Source organism: Castor canadensis, chromosome 2 (genome assembly GCF_047511655.1).
Source record: "Castor canadensis chromosome 2, mCasCan1.hap1v2, whole genome shotgun sequence".
NCBI lineage: Eukaryota > Metazoa > Chordata > Mammalia > Rodentia > Castoridae > Castor > Castor canadensis.
Window position 1 is genome coordinate 187563418 of NC_133387.1, and position 19193 is coordinate 187582610.

The 19193-nt window shown below is 38.3% G+C and overlaps 1 protein-coding gene across 2 annotated transcripts in view; it reads left to right on the forward strand.

Annotated features, from left to right (window-relative positions):
• The window catches only part of Zw10 (zw10 kinetochore protein), a 31364-nt gene extending 20715 nt beyond the window's left edge, over positions 1–10649 (forward strand). For both annotated transcript variants that reach the window (XM_074066699.1, XM_074066700.1), the window contains 6 exons: positions 1209–1280; positions 4067–4236; positions 5071–5201; positions 5691–5822; positions 6611–6813; positions 10222–10649. In XM_074066699.1, coding sequence (XP_073922800.1) covers positions 1209–1280; positions 4067–4236; positions 5071–5201; positions 5691–5822; positions 6611–6813; positions 10222–10342 — 829 coding nt within the window. In that variant the 3' untranslated portion in view covers positions 10343–10649. The remainder of the gene's footprint in view (positions 1–1208; positions 1281–4066; positions 4237–5070; positions 5202–5690; positions 5823–6610; positions 6814–10221) is intronic.
• Positions 10650–19193: the final 8544 nt, after the last annotated feature.

Below are 19193 nucleotides of genomic sequence, written 5' to 3' on the forward strand. Positions count from 1 at the left end.
AGCAAGTTGATAGACTGTTTAGTTTAATTCTGTGTTTAGCAGGTTTTTACTTCTTGTCCTCATAGTAGAAAACACTTTCAGTTAGGGCTTGACTTAGCAATATTGTATCTGCAGATCTGCAGTTTTTATTTTCCACATGTAAACACACCCCTTTATTTTATTTTGTTGTAGGAGGAACATGTTTACCAAGGTATTTCCATGGCTTTAATGAATCACTGTCTTTACTGGTTCATCCAGGAACAAAAATACAGTTTCTTATAAAGGAAGTACATACTTCTTTAAGAAAATAAGTATTGGAATGACTGTTTCTTCACATGGCATTCTCCTCAAATATATCAGACTGAAAGTTAGAGATGCAGGATAATATTTTTTAATTTTTCTGAGAAAACAGGTTGGAGATGCTCTTTGTTTGCTGAGTATTGGTTGACATTCATTCCACTTGAAAAAAATGGCTTTTAACCGTACAAACAAAACCACAGCACTACATCCTCTCCCCCATTATCAAACCTCAGGCAGCAATATCTTCAGCAAAAATAAAATGAATGAATTCAATCAGTTATGGTAACTAATACAGCAGTGTCTTGGACTTTTCTAAATATTGTGGAATTCCTCTTGATTTATTCAAGGCACTCTTATATAGAAGTGACACAAATCTTATATTTGCTCTTTTTAAAGTACATACTAATAATAATCTTTAGGTGTTTTAAGACCAGATTTAAAGGCCAAAAAATCTTTAGGGTTAAATCCTTCCCTAGAAAATGTTGATTCGTCTCCTTCGTTGGGGAAGAAGGAGAAAAGGTGAAAGCTGAAAGTCAGACTGATTCTAAAAGAGCCAAGTGAGTGCTTTTATTGATACCTTGCCCTTTGCAGAGTGCGTTGGTGAGTAGGTGACATTTGCTTGAGGCTTAGCTCCATTTGTTACTGAAAGGATACTCTGGATACTGGCAAAGCATAAATTGATAAATGGAAAAGAGGCTTTGGGTTGAATGATACTGTTCTTAAAATTGTTAATGGATCCTGGTTTTTGGAACTGCAGTTTAGTTAGTAAATACTGGTTGAGAATTTATTTCCATCTAGGTTAACCAAGGCAGGTTAATTCTCTGCAGCTATCGTCTTAATTGATGATTTTCATTGAAGGTGCACCTAGTCTGATTTTTTTTTTCTCATTTTCCTTATACATTTCTCTTAAATCTTTGTTTTCTTTTCAGTGCTGTCCAGCTTTTCTACTCAGTGAGGAATATCTTCCATTTATTTCATGATGTTGTACCAACATATCACAAGTAAGTACCACTGTATCTGATTTCTGTGTAGTAATTGTAAAGTCATGTTGACAAACCAGTAATCTGCTCCCCTTCCCCCATCCGGGGTTTGAACTTAGGACTTCACTTTTGCAAAGCAGGCACTCTACTGCCTGAGCCATACCTCCCGTCCATTTTGCTGTGGTTATTTTGGCAATGGAATCTCAAGAGCTATTTGCCCAAGCTGGCCTTCAGATTACGACCTTCCAAATAGCTAGGCTTACAGGCATGAGTCAGTGGTGCCCACTTAACAATTTTGTATTTTCATCAAAGATATTTTATTTATTAAAATACACAATAAAATGTAGCAAACTCTTAAAATATTTTAAAGGACTTGGACATTTAGAATTAATTTAGTAATCTGGCAGTATGGTGGGTAATATAGATTGAAAAACTCAACAGAACTTTATTCTATTTTTAATGCCTAGGCATTTTCAGAACTGTCTTTTCTTGATTAAAAAAATAAAAAGATCATTCCATATCACTAGCCAGTAAACATAGTACAGTTTCCTTTGGCATTTGTAGTTCTGTAGATATAACACCTCAAGAGAATGCTATTTAACTGTGAAGTATGATCAGCCCACTCTTCCTAGAATCATAGGCTGTATTTACTTGATGTTTGGGACTTAAAGGTTTCTTTTAGTGTTAATCTGAAAAGTTGCTCAACTCTAAGCCTCTAGGTGTGCTCTCTGTTTCTCATATAAAATATTTTGGATGGTTTTTATAAATGTTTTTAGCAGTATGTCAACAAAGTGATTCTATAGCTAAATACTCTTGCTTTCAAAGAAAATAAATCACTTTACTGTTTGACATGTCTTTTTATTTCAGGTTTTTGAATAGTTCGGGGGTTTTTAACTAAGTCTGCCTGTTATTTTTATTTTAAAGACAGCTTATTTATTATGAATATTATTTTATTTGTATTTTCTTTGCTATGGTTTAAAATTCTTAACTCATTTTATTTGTAGTCAGGCAAAGCAAAGGAAGAGAGATAATGTTTTTGGGTTAGCTGACATCCTTGTCCTTAGTGATTTAGAGTCAGTTGGCTTAGAAGTTCCATGGCTCAGAAACATTTTTCCTATTGCTATGGTGTAAGATTTACCCCTTCTTCTCCTATGTGTGATCTTGGAATTTTGCAGAATCACCTGGATCCCATGCCCAAGATTCAGTAGGTTGGAGGATGGCAATACACCTCCTGGCTTTTTTTTTTTGGTGGTACTGGGGTTTGAAGTCAGGGTCTCATGCTTACTAAACCGGTGCTGTAGCACTGAGCCATTCTGCCAGCCTATACCTCCTGAATTTTAACAAATTTCTAAGAGATGTTGATGTTGCTTGTCAAGGGACCATACTTTGAGAGCCTCTGTCTTATATTATGGTTCTCTGCTTTGGCAGTATTTTAGAATCACTTACAAAGTTTTAAAAATAGACATCTTTGCCTAGGCCCTGCTTTTAGAGCTTTTAATTTATAGGTCTGGTGTAAAGCTCATGCATTTGTGTTTTTTAAAGCCCCACAAAGATTCTGACATACAGTTTGGAATAAGGATAGCTATCTCAGATTGTTAGTTTCTGGCTTGTATATCCTAGACTGATATCAACAAACTAGAAAGTGTTGCTTGAATGATGCTAGTGGGATATATAGCAGAAATATAAGACAAAATTTCTTCCCAAGCTGGATAGTTAGACTAATATGCGTAGAAGAATTAAAGCAGTGATTTATAAATTGTGGATGAAAATTTAAAAATAATCAGGGTGATACAAGAAAGAGTAGGAAATACTCTGGAGTTAGTAGGTATAGGTAAGAACTTTCTCAATGAAACCCCAGCAGCACAGCAACTAAGAGATAGCATAGATAAATGGGACCTCATAAAACTAAAAAGCTTCTGTTCATCAAAAGAAATGGTCTCTAAACTGAAGAGAACACCCACAGAGTGGGAGAAAATATTTGCCAACTATACATCAGACAAAGGACTGATAACCAGAATATACAGGGAACTTAAAAAACTATATTCTCCTAAAAATAATCAGGAAATATTTTAGAAAAATATAAATGCCCTAGTTTCATTCTCAAACACTATTTAATTTGTTTGGGGTGAAGCTAGCTTTGAAAACTAGTGAATTAAAAAATAGTTAACTGCTTTGTTATGTAAAGCAAGTAGAAATTTGGAGAAAGGGAAAGGAAACCTGTAGTTCCACAGACATATCAGAGTTAAATTTTAAGGGCAGTATGCAAAGTTCTGCTTGGTTTCCAGTACAAAGAGTTGATTCAGGTAAACGTCTTAATTCTCTTGACTCTTGATCTTTCTTTTTTGTTAATCATCGGGATAGGCTTTTTTTTTTTTTTTTAATGGGACTGAGGTTTGAACTCAGAGCTTTGCATTTGCAAAGCAGGCTCTCTACTGCTTAAGCCATGCCACCAGTCCATTTTGCTCTATTTATTTTGGAGATGGGGGTCTCATGAACTTTTTGTCCTGACTAGCCTTGAACCACAATCCTCCAGATCTCAGCCTCCCAAGTAGTTAGGGTTAAAGGTGTGAGCCACCAGTGCCTGGCTCACTGGGATAGTTTTATAGGATATGGTCAAATTCAGACAAAACAACTAACTTGGAATGGGAGTGGGAATGGTGAGATTTTGCATCTTGCTACGTGTAGCATTTACAAAGTAGACAGTTGTTAAAGTTTAGAGATGAGATGCCTTAGGGGAGTAGTAACTTTCCCTCAACCTTGATTCTATTAACAGGTGGTTTCTTTTTTTACCCTTCTTCTTGGGCTAGGGAGAACCTTCAAAAACTTCCCCAGTTGGCTGCCATTCACCATAATAACTGCATGTATATTGCTCACCACTTGCTGACCCTGGGGCATCAGTTCAGATTACATCTTGCCCCCATTCTTTGTGATGGCACTACTACTTTTGTGGATCTCGTACCTGGCTTCAGAAGACTTGGTAACTGATTCCTTAAATTTAGGAAAATGTGGATTATACAGCTTTCTAGCCCAGTGTATCTTTAATTTATCAATGAGGTGATTAGAAATTAGGTGGTAGTCCTTAACTGTATTGGAAAGAGGGAGGGCATTTAATTTGCAAATGTTTCTAGTTACTTAATTTTATAAAATGAACGTTATTGTGAAAGCATTACTTTTTTGTGACATGATTTCATGGTACATTAGAATTCCAAACTTCATTGCTGGTGTGCATTGAATTCACTAAATCAGAGTTTTGTCAGTAGAATGACATATAATCAGATTTGTATTGTGACAGTTCTCTTAGCATTGTTGGTAAGAGCTCACTAATGTCACTTCTTGTTTCTTTCCAAACCCCAAGATAGCTCCCCCCCTCACATCTTCTTTAGTTTTACTTAGGATTATTAAAAGTCAAACGAAATGAAAGGTGGTGTAAATCAATATGTTTACTATAGTCATAGCCTGAGAAAAGCAGGTTCACTTAGCTTTTCAATTCCTGGCTTGACTCTTCAGTGGTATAGATATATTAGAATAATAAGTAGCTGCTGCTTCTATGTAAGTAATTTTTCATAGCTGGCTCAGACTCTCAGACTCAAATGATTGAGAAAGATTTACCTGTTATCCTGAGAGTAAGATTGGAGGGAGGAACTGACTAGAGATAATATAAGTCATTTTTTTAGTGTTTATGATATTGTCTAGCAATTGTTTTCATGTGGGTAGAATAGATGTATGGCTTATGCTTGTCTCTCCTCTTTTACCCTGGTTTTGGTATAATTGGACAGGTTTTAGAAGTCTTTATTTTGTTTTCCAAACATAGGAACAGAGTGCTTTTTGGCTCAAATGCGGGCACAGAAAGGTGAACTTCTGGAAAGATTATCAAGTGCTAGGAACTTTTCAAACATGGACGATGAAGAGAATTACTCTGCAGCAAGTAAAGCAGTCCGGCAGGTGGGAGCTGTTGATAGTGCTGAAATTTGCACTTTATTCTTAGATGTCCCCCTCCCCCAAACCTAACATCTAACAAGTAGCACAGTTGATTGCCTTTACCCCCACTGGAAAATCTAGATACCTTTCGCAGTCATTTTCTTCTGCCCTACCAAGACAATATGAAGCTATCTTTCCATTGACCCAATAATATGCCCAGTAACTCTATTGTAGCAAGTAGTTAACTCAAGAACTTGTATATGGGAAATTTAAAATACATATTCCTGTCTCTTAAACAATTTACCTTTTTTACTGCATTTTTCCCATTATCAGAATGAGTCTGCTTTTCAACTATGAGGGATATCACCAAGTTAAGCAGTCAAGAAGCATTTATTCCTAAAGACTTTACTTTTGCATAATGCCTCTTCCCTCATTCACACATAGAATGAGAAATGTAAATCTGGGAAATGTGAGTTGTAACAGTCTCTTGTCTATACTCTGTTCTTCTGACAGGTACTGCACCAACTCAAGAGACTTGGAATTGTGTGGCAGGATGTCCTTCCAGTGAATATATATTGCAAGGCTATGGGGACTTTACTAAATACAGCAATTTCTGAGATCATCAGCAGAATCACTGCCCTAGAGGTAAGGGCCATTAGATGCCTCACTGGACTTGAGATGCAATTCTTATTCCAGACTGTGACTTAAGAAAGTGATGTTGAAGTCCCATTTTAACCAATATAAATGGTAGAATAAATAGTTCTTGTTTCACATCTGACTCATGCCCTGTGGTTTTTTTAGTTTTTTTTTTTATTCTGTTTTGCTGGAAACTTGCTGATCTCTTTCATACCTAGATAAGAAAATAGGATTGTACTGATTCTCCATCTAGCATCTGTAAATTAAAATGGGGAAATTGGAAACTGGGCAGTGGTCCAGAGATGTAGAGTATGAAGTAATTTGATTTCCAGATGAACTAAATAATTAGTTTAGTAAAATGATCACAGTCTTGTGCACATACCACTTTGCCAACACACTATTGCAGTGAGTTTTCTGTGTGTGATCCTATGAGGAAAATTGCCCGTACTGAACCAGCTGATACCTCTAAAGCATGGATTGACAAAATCCTTATTTGTAATAACATTCCCTGCTTTCCAGCAAGCTGCACCACATTCTCCTGGAGAAAACATGCTCTTTCATGAAGGCAAATTAAATTATAGACAATCTGTTGGAACATATTTTGTGTCATTTTACCTTCAACAGTATTTTCAGAGTCAATGGAATCTAGTGTGTAGTAGGGTGGGCTAAATTGGTTGGAAAACATATTGCTGTAACTGACCCACCTGGATAGCCTGCACCAAAGGTATGGTCCTTTCCTTTGCCTACTACTCAGTTGACCCAATTCTATTCTCTTATGTTCCCTTTGTGAAAACTAGGACATCTCTACTGAAGATGGTGATAGATTATATTCCTTATGCAAAACAGTGATGGATGAAGGACCCCAAGTATTTGCACCTCTATCTGAAGAAAGCAAGAACAAGAAATATCAAGAAGAAGTTCCAGTCTATGTGCCAAAATGGATGCCTTTCAAAGAATTGATGATGATACTACAAGCTAGCTTGCAAGAAATTGGAGATCGGTATGTGCAACCTTTCTATAGAGGCATGCATATGTTTATAGTCGCAAAAGGTTAATAGTGCCATTGGTATCACCTTGTATGTTTCATGTGTGTGTGTGTGTGTGTGTGTTGCTAGGAATGGAACCCAGGGCTTGACGCAGGCTATACAAACACTGTACCACTGAGTCACACCTCCCCAGCCCTCTGTTTCTTCATATTACTCAGGAAAGAGTTTCATATTCAGTGTCAGTAGTGGGGCTTTTTTGTGATCTATCATAGTGTGGATCGCATTACCACTTTCTCATTTGATAACAGTGATGTTTCACTCGTAGTATTTTGATCTTGAACATACAATTTTGGTATATAATACAAATGACCTGACATTTGTAATATTATACCTGGATGGAAAATTTTGCTCACTTTTTAATCAAGAGTGGACGCATTTTTAGAATGACTTGATCCCCAGCATGAAAAAAGGAAAAAAAAAAAAAAAGCTAGCTAGGCCCAGTGGCTCATGCCTATAATCCTACCTACTCAGGAGGTAGAGATCAGGAGGATTGCAGTTCAAGGCCAGCCCAGGCAAATAGTTCACAAGACCCTACACAGAAAATACCCAACACAGAAAAGGGCTGGTGGAGTGCTCAAGTGGTAGAGCACCTGCCTAGGAAGCATAAGGCCCTGAGTTTAAACCCCAGTACCATCAAAAAGAAAATAATTAATTTGGTGTTTGAACAGAGAAGTGTCTTAAGTATTCTACATCAGACTACTTTTTGATTGGCCAGTAGTTTTTCTGCAGGGAGTACAATAGTTTTAGAGGTTAATCATCATATACCAATAAAGGACTTTGTGTTTTTTGAGACAGGGTCTTGCTATGTAGTCTAGGCTTACCTTGAACTCAAGATTTTCCTGTCTTAGCCTCTTGAGTGCTGAGATTACAGGTGTGCTCTGCCATGCCTGCCATATTTTCCTAAATGTAATAGATGATGTTTTCTCCTAATACTATCAGTTAATGTTGCTATGTGCAGTAAGTGTGTGTTGCTTCATATCACAATGTGCAGAAGTTGTTGATACTGCACAAAACAGAATCAGTGTCGGCTGGTTATATGCACATTGATGGCTTTATTTATTTTTAGTGGTACTAGAGTTGAACTCAGGGCCTCATGCTTGCTATACAGGCACCCTACCACTTTAGCCACAACTCCAGCCCTTTTTGATTTAGTTATTTTTGAGATAGGGTTTTGCTTATGCCCAGGCCGACCTGGACTGAAATCCTCTTATTTATGCTTCCTGCATAGCAGGAATGATGGGCGTGCACTACCATGTGCTCAACTTTTTGTTGGTTGAGATGGAGTCTCATGAAGTTTTTTGCCCTGGCTGCTCTCAAACTGTGATCTTCGTGATTTCTGCCTCCCAGGTAGCTAGGATTGTTGGCATGAGCCACTACTCCTGATGACAGCTTCATGATGTCATGGCAGGTTATTAGTAAATACACACACTCTGTATAGGGACTCTCTGTGGACACCTTGAGATCCATCTTCATCCTGTCTGTCTGTCTGTCTGTCTGTCTTAGCTTGGTTTACTGCACATACCCAGTTATATCAAACTGATCATACTAGATGTGTCCAGATTGTTTATAGCACATATTATCCATTCTAAAACAATGTGGATGAGATTTCTACTTAGAAAAAATCCTGTCAAAATACCTATAATTACACTTACTGCACTCTCAATCTATTTGTTATTTACAAGTCCTTAGTAGGTAAGAAAGATTTCTTTAGATAATATGCTGCAGAGAACAGTAGATAAGAATTTTCTTTTCTTGGACTGGAGGTATGGCTCAAGTGGCAGAGTGCCTGTCTTATCTCCTGGCCTGTGTGAGGCTTTGTTAAAGAACTGGATGTTAAGATATCAGTTTGATCCACAGTACCGCCAAAAAAATAAACAAAAAACAAAGCCATGTTTTAAAAAAACAATTTTTCTTTTTATTCTTAAAGGACCCCGTGCAGCCTAATAATGAAAAATTACGATACTGGTATATCTCAACTTCTTTTTTCTGCTTTAGAAGAGTTTTTTTTTTCACTCTTAGAGAGTCAGTAAACACAAGGCTAATGGCTTATAATGGATGAGAAAATTGTTTCCGATAGTTTCTGAGAAACTTCTCTAGTCACTTAAACATTGTAAACTTGTAAAACATACATATGAAGGGATACATTTTATATACAACATATAGTCACAATTTGAAGAAAAAGTGTAAATGTTCATGTACCTGTTTTCTCATGTTAGAAAATACAGCCAGTAACCTCTGAAGAACCTGGTGTGTCCTCCAAATGCTCTTCATCAGATACACGTTCTTGAAATTTGTGTTATTTTCTTGCCTTTCTTTATAGCTTTACAGTTATACAAATTTAAACGTGTCTGGTTTTGAGCTTCCTGTAAATGGAATTCTCTGTAACTTCCTTCTTTTCGATATTGTTTTGAAGTTCTTTCATGACACTATCTATGTGTAGTTGTGCTTTGTTTTTAGTGTTGTTTTAATTGTATAAATATTTCAGTTTATCTTGTTGCCTCACATTTTCTCTAGTACCTGGAATTGTCAGCCTTGATAATTCAGGTGGAGTACAATGATAGCCTGTTGTCATTTTGATTTGCATTTCTGTACATTTTAATGAGGTTGAATATCTTTTCATTGGTCATTCATGTTTTTTCTATTGAAAATGCCGATTTATATATAATTTGCCCTTTGTTCTACTGGGTTGTTTGTTTTTTGGTTCTTTATATATATTGAAGTTTTAGCAAGGATTTATTTTAATATAATAGGATAAAGTATGGACAAGGAAGGGGGGCAGGGAGAGAAACATTTCCTATTTCCATGCAGGAAATGGGAGCAAAGACTCCTGATCCTTTATATATTTTCAATACCAATCCTTTTTCAGTTAGAGCTTGAACTCAGGGTCTTCACCTTAAGGCATTCCACCAGAGCTATTTTTGTGAAGGGTTTTTTGAGATGGGGTCTTGTGACTATTTGCTCAGGTTGGCTTCGAACTGTGATGCTCTTGATCTCTGCCTCCTGAGTAGCTTGGATTATAGGCATGAGCCACTGGTGCCTGGCTGTGGCTCATTTTTTAAAGTGGTTACAGAGCACAAGGCCTGAGAGAATATGGTCATAATTACCAAGTTCACAGAGGGCTTACTAATAGAATAAGCTCTCTCGGTCTCTTCATCTGACTGCTGATACCAAGTGCAGCCAACCAGCAGAGACCTAAGGTATTGATGACTAGATCTGTAAAGAAGAGGAGGAATACCCAGGATTTGGAAATCGTAAATCTGTGATTACATTTAGTACAAAGTAAGACATTTTAAAAAATTTTAAATCTTGCTTTATACTTCAGAGACATAATGGGAAATAGAAGTCTATCTTTTGTTTTGCAGGTGGGCAGATGGAAAAGGACCCCTGGCAACTGCATTCTCTTCAAGTGAAGTAAAAGCTTTGATTCGTGCCTTGTTTCAGAATACAGAAAGAAGAGCAGCTGCCCTTGCTAAGATTAAATAGCTCTTCCTGAGAAAGCCATATTTGACTATGGATTCCTGTGTGGATATAATTACTGTCTTCAAGACTTCTTGGAGTCACGCATTAATTTTGGTGAACCAACATATCATGGATGTTTGACTTTGCATAAGAATGTCTTACCTCCTGGCCTGTGTGAGGCTTTGTTAAAGAACTTGATGTTACGATATCAGTTTGATCCACAGCACTGTAAAAAAGAAAAAAAAAAAAAAGCAGATAAGATGAAGCACCTCAACTTGCTGACTCTGTAGCCACCCTCCTTTAATAAATATGAAGCTGTAGGGTAACATTACTTTATGCTGCTTCCAGGGTCCTCTGGGAAATGTATACATTGCAATTTTAGGCCTTGGCTCTGGATTAAGGAATCTAAGAGATTCCACTAGTTAGGATAAAGAATATGTGAGATATTTTTCTGGAGTGGGAGGAATAAGGCACATTATCTGGCCTCTCAGGAATTAGAGAGACCTCTTATAATTTCTCTCTTTCTTTTTTTTTTTTAAGCAGGGTCTTGGTATATAGCCCAGACTGACCTTGAACTCGTGATCCTCTTGCCTCGGCCTCCTAAGTGCTGTATTACAGGCATGTACTACCATGTCTGACAATCTCTTGTAATACTTCTTTTCAGTAAATAATGTCTTTCAGAGTTAAGAGTGAGTGTCTTTAATGACATGGGAGCTTTGACAAAAGAGATCCACAAGTTTCCTTCTCTTTCTACTGAAGAATATGGCCTTCACAGAAAATTCACTGAGTTGTCATCTTTCTCCCCTATCTCAGGCAAGATCTCATTATGTAGCCCAGGCTGGCCTTGAAGTCATGATCCTCCTTCCTCATCCTTCCAAGTGCTGGGATTACAAGTATGTGCTATCACCCCTGTTCATCTCCTTTCTTTATAACACTACCTAATAATCCTCAGAATTCTGAGGATTCTTAGGAGTTCATTTAAGTATAAAATTTTGGCTCTTTTTGATTCTGCAGCTAAATTTTATTTTCTTGGCTTAATTTTCTCTCTCATTCTGAAACTCCATTTTTCTGTACCTTGTCAGATATCACAGGTTTTAAATTGCCAGTGACCTTTGGAATGTATATGCCATGAGATCCTAACACTGGACTCTTATTGGTGGACATAGGTAATATTTTGGTTCAGCTATTTGTGCTTTTTAAGACTTTTCAGCCGTTGAAGGTATATTAAGTTCAGGTTTTCCTGGACCACTCTAAGACTCTAGATTGTATTTCTTCCTATTAAAGTATGGCTTCCTTTCTTAAAAAGAGGATAAGGGAGTGGATCTTTATGTGCTTGTGGGGTAAGTGTTGCTGAAGAACATTTCCTGCTTTTTTATCCTCACCCTCCCAATCCCTTGTCCTAGAACAAATTGTTTTTCCTCCTGCCTCTTAGTATTCTCTACCTTCAACCCCTGTTCTTAGTTCAGGTTCAGTCCCTTTAATCAAATCATCTGGTTGCTTAGTTTTTCTTTTCCTATTTAAAGGTCATGGAAAAACTGATGAACTTAGCTGGGTTAAAGACAAGGTATTTATCATACTCTGTCTTACTATGAGAACTCACAGGAAAAAAAATGGTCTTAACCAGCTGTGGTTTTTTTAAGAACAAAGAAGTGGGCTTTCTTAAAAGAGGAGGATGAGGCCCTTTTCATAGGTAAAGAAAATACCTGTTTTTGAAAATTCACACAATTTCAGTTAGCATTCTTTTCTCTGCAGTTGAAAGAATGGGTAAGGGAAGAATTGAAATAAATGCAACACAGGGCTATTACACAGAACAACAGATTTCTTTTGTTAATAGACTCTATTCCTGTTGCTTGACAGGCACAACAATTTGGGGGTGGGATCTCTCATAACTAAAAAACTATGTTCCTCACTCTTTCCCTCTCCCTAGTAACACAGAAAAATAGAGTTCTTGGATTGTATAGGCTCAGTCCCTAGAGACTATTTCCCCTAATGAGTAGTTTGTAAACTATGGCACACAGAACAAGCAGACTTCATCCTCTTATCTGGTCAAGGCAATTTGTAGTTGATTATTAAGTAGATGTTCATTATGGCAAGGGATGCATCTGAATCATCTGATTGAACAGTAGGAGTTGGGTCTGGCAGCTCTTACAGGGCCCTTGAGGGTAACTGTTCTGACTGGGAGCCTGAGATGGAATGGGAGTAGAGTTGTTTTGTTGTTTTTTTTTTTTTTTAAATAGTACGTTGGTTATGGGAGCTCACTCCCATAATTTGTAAGAGTCTTGTAAGAGAACTGTAAGTCTTGACTCATTGAGTGGATCTACCGAGTAGAAGAAACCTCTTCCCAAAAAGCAACCAGTATTATACAAATGTCTTTAAAAAATGAAAATTTCTAGGATTATAATAAAAGGATTGTTAGAAATACAAGTCTGCAAATAACTTAAATCTGTGAGGTGATTTGATAGTGGCTCTTGTTTCTATGTGGATGATGAATTGTCATGGTCAGTTTTGCAAAAGGATATGTCAGTGAAGTAGAGATCCTCCAGATGGCACTGTGTCCTCAAACCTGGGAGATCCTGAAGCATCTAGGTATGGGCTGTGGAAATGGAAGCCGGAGAACCAGCCTGTTTTACGTTGGACTCAAATTTTGGCCTTCATCAGCTCTGGAAAGATCATTAAACTCTGAACAGCCACTTGCACTGTAAGCTTCACTACATCACTGAGCAATCACTTGTGAGTAGATGAAACAGTATTTGTTTGATTAATAACATTGTTAAAGGAGAGATGGATAATCCCTTTCCTGTGAGTTCACACTTGAACCCTGAGTTCAAAGCCCAGTTTCACCAAAAAAAGATGTCCAAGATTTTCTTCTTAGTTTTTATTTATTTATTTAGTAGTGCTGGGGGTTGAACCCAGGGCCTCATGCATACCAGGCACTCTTTCACTAAGCCACACTCCCAGCCCTAGGTTTTGTCTTCTGAAGGTACAAATACACATATATATACACCTAGAGTATTTTTGTGATCATAAGCAAAAACAAAACTGGCCCAAGGTAGTTTGTCCAAGCTGCATGCTTAGTTTTTTTGTGCCACAGATAAACGAAGGTATGTATAGGAGTAACTTCTTAGTGAGGAGAGAATGATGAATGCAGGAAGGACATTGGCTCACGGAAAGTCTTGGCACAAAGTGGTCTTTCTAAATGGAGTTTTGATGCCTACAGTCTTGCTAATTATAAAAATAATTTTGAACATTTGTTTATGGTTATTTCCTCCTAAAAATAGGCATTTTGCCCAAACCTAAAATTCTCTAAAAATTAGCCCCATTTTTGAGAAAAATTTATAGTATGATTTAGATAGAAATTCCTTTCTTTGTAGGGAGGAATTTGGTTAAGAATTTTCTGGTATCACAAATTATAACTGGAAATAGCATTGGATACCTCTAGAGCAAATCAAATTATGAAATCTCTACCTAGAGGTTAGGGAGGAGGACAGTAATTCTGATAAGCCATGTAAAAGTTCTACTTTTCAGAAACCAGGTGTCTTGTTTGTTTAGTACCAGAGTTGGGTAAGAAAAATGTGGTCTTAGCCACTCCAGCTATTGAGAAAGAGACTATTTGGCCAAACACATATCGCCCACTCCTGCCACAGGCTTAAAACTCTGTATTTATTCATCTTTATTGTGTGGCAGGCATTATTCAGTGCTCTTAATAAAACTTCCCCAAACAAAAATTCCTTGATCTCTGTTAATGTAAATTCTAGTAACAAAGAGAAATAGCAAACCTAAAAGAAGTCAAGATAAGTGCTAGGGGAGAAAATGGTGATGAGGAATTGGAGCTGTACTTCTAAATAGGATGGTGTATCTGCACTGCCTCGAGAAGGTATGCAAGCTGTGCGGATATTTAGGTGGAGACAACCATGACCAACCCTCATGAAGGTCTAAGATACAAGTGCCTGATGAGCACAGAGAATATGGAGAAGTGGGAGCAGTGGAGGCCAGGAGAATAGTGAGGTAGTAGAAGGGAGGTAAGATTGTAGGGCCTTGTAGGCCATTGTAAAGGTTCTAAGTTTGTTTATTTATTCATTCAAATGGGACTATTTAGTGGAACCCTGAGTTCGAACCCCAGAAGGGCCAAAAAAGGAAAAAGAAACACAAACCTTAAAAAACTGGAAACATAAAAATAGAAAAGTCTGATGGACTCCTGTATATCAATCACCCAGCTTCCCAATTGTCTCAGGGTCCCTCTAACATCATCTGTATCCTTCCCTACCCCATCCCTACAAACACACATTGGCTCATTGAGGCAAATGCCAGACAGGGACTGGGAGCCAGGATCCAGCATAGCTCTTGAGTTCTAGGATTGGATGGTAGCTGGAGACAGCTTGGATTAAGGCAGTGCAATCTCTTTCCTAAATCTGAGAGGCACGCAGGCAGGTGGAGTGATCCCTGGCTGGCTTCAGTCTCCCATTTCCCATCCGCTGCTTTAAAGAAGCTGATTTGAAAGAGTGTTGTTTTCATTTGCATAAAAGGCTCAATTTATGCCTGATTACTGTGCAGTGTGATAAAAATGCATATGCCATTAACTTGTTATAAATTTCATGTAATTTTATACTGAGCTCTGTTCCTAAGTACAGTCTAAATAGTTTGTTATTGTTTAAAACAAAAAAAAATTAGGTTTTTGTTTTTGTTTTTTGTTGCTTACCAACTACTTAGTAATCTGTTCCAGGATCTTTTGGAAAATTGGCTTCAGTTGCATTGATCTGAAGTGGCAGAAGATCTTTTGCCCCCTCTTTGAAAATTGGGGCACTTGCTCATGTCAATGACTGTAACGTGGTTTTGTGATTACATCTGCAATTTCTTTTATTTGTAAGTCCCATGGGATATAATCCATCTGGGTCTAGAGTTGTGAACTCATTTAAAACCCAGGTTTTCTTTTTCTATCTTTTCAACTATCTTGGACTTCTTATTCCTCTTTATTGAATTTGTTCTGTTCTTTCCAGGTTGAAGATAATTCTCTTTGATAGGAAATATGGAAGCAAAATAGTGGTTGAGCTCTTCAGCTTTCTGTCTTTTTTTTTTGAATATCACATCATTGACTGTAACCATAGCCTAATCCCCCCCACCTTTTAAAAAATTGTTTCTTATTTATTTTGTGGTGCTGGGGATCGACCTCAGGGTCTCTCCCATAATTAGGTAAGCACTTTACCACTTAGCTACACCACCAGCCCATCCTAACCCTTTTTATTCCATTTTCTTTCACTTTCCTCCCAGTATCCTTTGAAATAATGTATTTTTCTTTCCTCTTTTTTTGACAGTACTGGGGCTGGGGCTTGAACGCAGGGCCTACACCTTGAGCCACTCCACCAACCCCTTTTTTGTGATGGGTGTTTTTTGAGATAGGGTCTTGTGAACTATTTGCCCAGGCTAGCTTCAAACCACAATCTTTCTGATCTCTGCTTCCTGAGTAGCTAGGATTACAGGCATGAGCCACTGGCACCTGGCTTGAAATAATATTTTTTAAAAAATAAACTTCAGCATATTCTAGGTTTTGACCTTTCTGACTATTTTTCCATGTTTAGGCTATACTTCCATGAATGGCCCATTTTTTGTTATTTTGTAGAATTCATTGCTGGTTTCCATCTGCAGCTACTCTCCTTTTTTTTTTCTTTTTTTTAACTGTATCAGATTTTAGTATAAAGTCAGATTTTTTATTTTGAAAGCCACCTTTCCCTATCCTACCCCTTTCATCCGTAGTATGATTTATATATATTTTAAGGTCTGTAGCCATGAGGCTGGGGATGTAGCTTAGTGGTAGAACATTTGGCTAGCATGCATAAGGCCCTTGGTTTGATACCCAGCACTGTACCAAAAAAGAAAAAAAGTCTATAGCCATGACTTTTGGCATTTTTTTGTGCTCTTTGAAATATGATTTCCTAAAGGAGCCTGTGCCTAGGTCATACCATTTTTTTCCTCATCCTGTTGTGAAATTTCCAGTTGTTCTTTAGCTGATGTTTTGGATACAAAATTCCACTCTTTGCTTCTTTGACTTTTTTTCTTTCATTTTTCTTTTATTATTCATATGTGCATACAAGGCTTGGTTCATTTCTCCCCCCTGCCCCCACCCCCTCCCTTACCACCCACTCCGCCCCCTCCCTCTCCCCCCCCCTCAATACCCAGCAGAAACTATTTTGCCCTTATTTCTAATTTTGTTGTAGAGAGAGTATAAGCAATAATAGGAAGGAACAAGGGGTTTTGCTGGTTGAGATAAGGATAGCTATACAGGGCATTGACTCACATTGATTTCCTGTGCGTGGGTGTTACCTTCTAGGTTAATTCTTTTTGATCTAACCTTTTCTCTAGTACCTGTTCCCCTTTTCCTATTGGCCTCAGTTGCTTTAAGGTATCTGCTTTAGTTTCTCTGCGTTAAGGGCAACAAATGCTAGCTAGTTTTTTAGGTGTCTTACCTATCCTCACCCCTCCTTGTGTGCTCTCGCTTTTATAATGTGCTCAAAGTCCAATCCCCTTGTTGTGTTTGCCCTTGATCTAATGTCCACATATAAGAAAGAACATACGATTTTTGGTCTTTTGGGCCAGGCTAACCTCACTCAGAATGATGTTCTCCAATTCCATCCATTTACCAGCGAATGATAACATTTCGTTCTTCTTCATGGCTGCATAAAATTCCATTGTGTATAGATACCACATTTTCTTAATCCATTCGTCTGTGCTGGGGCATCTTGGCTGTTTCCATAAGTTGGCTATTGTGAATAGTGCCGCAATAAACATGGATGTGCAGGTGTCTCTGGAGTAACAGTCTTTTGGGTATATCCCCAAGAGTGGTATTGCTGGATCAAATGGTAGACCGATGTCCAGCTTTTTAAGTAGCCTCCAAATATTTTTCCAGAGTGGTTGTACTAGTCTACATTCCCACCAACAGTGTAAGAGGGTTCCTTTTTCCCCGCATCCTCGCCAACACCTGTTGTTGGTGGTGTTGCTGATGATGGCTATTCTAACGTGTGAGGTGGAATCTTAGTGTGGTTTTAATTTGCATTTCCTTTATTGCTAGAGATGGTGAGCATTTTTTCATGTGTTTTCTGGCCATTTGAATTTCTTCTTTTGAGAAAGTTCTGTTTAGTTTCAAGCGTTCTTAATTGAAGATAAGTGAAGTCCCCAATGGACCCGAAGCATTAGCAAGAAGTAAACCTTTGTTGTTTTCAACCAATAAGACTTGAGAGCTGCTTCCTAACACAGTGCAACCTGACGTATCCTGAAGGATAAGCCCCTATGTACCAGGCTCTGGACCAGACACTGGAGACACAATGTCTCACTCCAACACAATTGATCTCTTAGGGTGGAATTTTGACCATGTAACAGCTGTCTTTAAAAAGAGGGTAATAGGGCTGGAGGCATGGCTCAAGTGGTAGAGTGCCTGCCTAGCAAACACAAGGCCCCCAAGTTCAAATGAATAAAACAAAAAGATGGGTAAGTTTGCCCAAAATAATGGTATGCAATGCACCATGGAACAGCACACAGGGAAACTGGTAAGTGACTTAAAATCAACTCTTTTGTTGCACAACTTTCTCTTCACTAATTTCTGCTGCTGCTACATGAACCTAAAGAAGACTAAGAAGCTTAGCTGAGACAGTGCTTTCCCAGAATCATCAGGCTAAAGACACAGAGATCAGGGCCTCATCGGGAGGAGTTATGCTTCAGAATGTCTCACACAGGCCTAGGAGACGAATGCTTTAATAATAAGCTCCTCACAGGACTCCAATGTGCCCCCTGGGGTAAGAGCCCCTGGTCTGGGAAACAGGTCTATGAGGTCAAAGATGTAGGTAAGAGCCTGATCTTTCCCTGGGTATCTTCAATTGGAAAATCCAATCCAAGAGCAATGATAGGGTTCACTGGTTAGTCTGCCCTGGAAAATTTACAAATAGACTTTTCTTGGCCCTACTGTGCTGTGAGCAGCTGTTGTCCCTCTGGTGGCCCAGGTATCCCTTATCCAATGATGTGGCACCTCCATTATGCTGTCTTTTCCAGAATCTGTCCTCCATCACAACCTGACTTCTGAGCCTTCCCTTCAGGGCCTAGTTAAGTAGCAGATTCAGTATAGCAGCTCACAGATTCAAGTATAGGAACCTTTGTTGAGGGCTGCTCAGATTTTCCTTTCAAGGTTTTTATCGATTGCTTGACAAGACTGTTATCCACTGCCTCAGACAGCCATAAAGTCCAACAAATGTCTCCAGTTGTTTTCCACAAATGACCTTGGGTAAAAGGCTGTTCAAATGGAGCAAGTTCCAAGTCAGGTCACATCAAGACAGCCTTGCAAATGGGATCTTCCAGTGAGACACCAGACAGGTTAAATTAATGACAACTCTCTGAAAATAAGGTTTTGAAGGAGCCCCAAGCCTGTGTTACCCCTTTTTGTGGCTGCCAGGCTGTTTGGTTTCTGTTGTGATTGAAGGAATTTTAAAAAATGACACTGGGGATTGAAATCAGAGTCTTAAGCTTACTAGACAAGCGCTCTTCCACTTGAGCCACACTCGTAGCCTCTTTTGCTTTAGTTTGTTTTTCATATACGGTCTCAAGCTTTTGATGGGGCCAGGCTTGGATTTCAGTCTTCCTACCTCCGCCTCCTGAGTAGCTGGGATTGCAGCTACTCACCACACCTGAGTTTTTTTTTTGGGTGGGGCACAGGGTCTTGCTAATTTTTTGTTCAGGCTGGTCTAGAACTGTAATCCTTCTATAACTGCTTTAGAAGTTACTGGTATTATACCTTCCCACAGGGATGTTGGAGGGGGATGGAATTAGAACAAGTTAAAATGCACAAAGATCACTGTTCTTACTGAGGTTATGTGGCCTTTTTGTGAATAAACACTGT